At 36.9% G+C, this 629-nt stretch overlaps 1 protein-coding gene across 1 annotated transcript; it reads right to left on the reverse strand.

The window, feature by feature from the left end:
• Positions 1–19: 19 nt before the first annotated feature.
• LOC112094807 (dihydroflavonol 4-reductase-like) lies at positions 20–503 on the reverse strand (the record flags this gene model as incomplete). The annotated part of the gene is made up of 2 exons (XM_024176496.1): positions 341–503; positions 20–210 (listed from the first exon to the last, which is right to left on the reverse strand). Coding segments are annotated over exons 1-2 (336 nt in total), but the record flags the coding sequence as incomplete, so codon positions are not given.
• Positions 504–629: the final 126 nt, after the last annotated feature.

Consider the following 629-nt stretch of genomic DNA (forward strand, 5'->3'; position numbering starts at 1 on the left):
TTGCTCTTGTCTTCCACACATGGTCAATAGGAGTTTGACAAGATTCATCAACAACTGGTCTCCATTCTCCATTGCTGTCTTTGGCAGTGATAGTACTAATGGAAGATGTGAAAACAACTCTTTTCACAGATTTGGATTCCAAGCAGGCTCTAAGGAGATTAAGGGTCCCATTGATTGCAGGGTCAATGATATGTGATTGAACATAACTCTCTTGAAATTCATAGAAAAGAGGAACTTGTGTTAAGACTGAAAATTTCCACCAAAAAATCAAGAGTGACACAAAATGGAGCTGAATAGCATGTTATGTGCTTGTAATTGGTATTAAGTTGGAAAAATTTACCAATATTCTCTTCCACAGCAGCACCAAACTCCATTGGAGTCGCAACATGAAATACGCCATCACAGCCCTTCACAGCCTCATTGAAGCTCCCTTCTTCATTCAAATCGGCTCGGAACAATCTCAACCGGTCACTCCCCGTCCACATTGATAATAGGTGCAAACACTTGACTGAGATGTATTAAAAATAAAAATAAAATTAAGTCAACTTATAACTTAACATGCTTATTGACTTCAAATTCTTGAAGAGAATTATGTGGTAGGTAAGAAAAGACAATATATATATATATAT

This window comes from Morus notabilis, unplaced genomic scaffold (genome assembly GCF_000414095.1).
Source record: "Morus notabilis unplaced genomic scaffold, ASM41409v2 C11267039, whole genome shotgun sequence".
NCBI classification, from domain to species: Eukaryota; Viridiplantae; Streptophyta; class Magnoliopsida; order Rosales; family Moraceae; genus Morus; species Morus notabilis.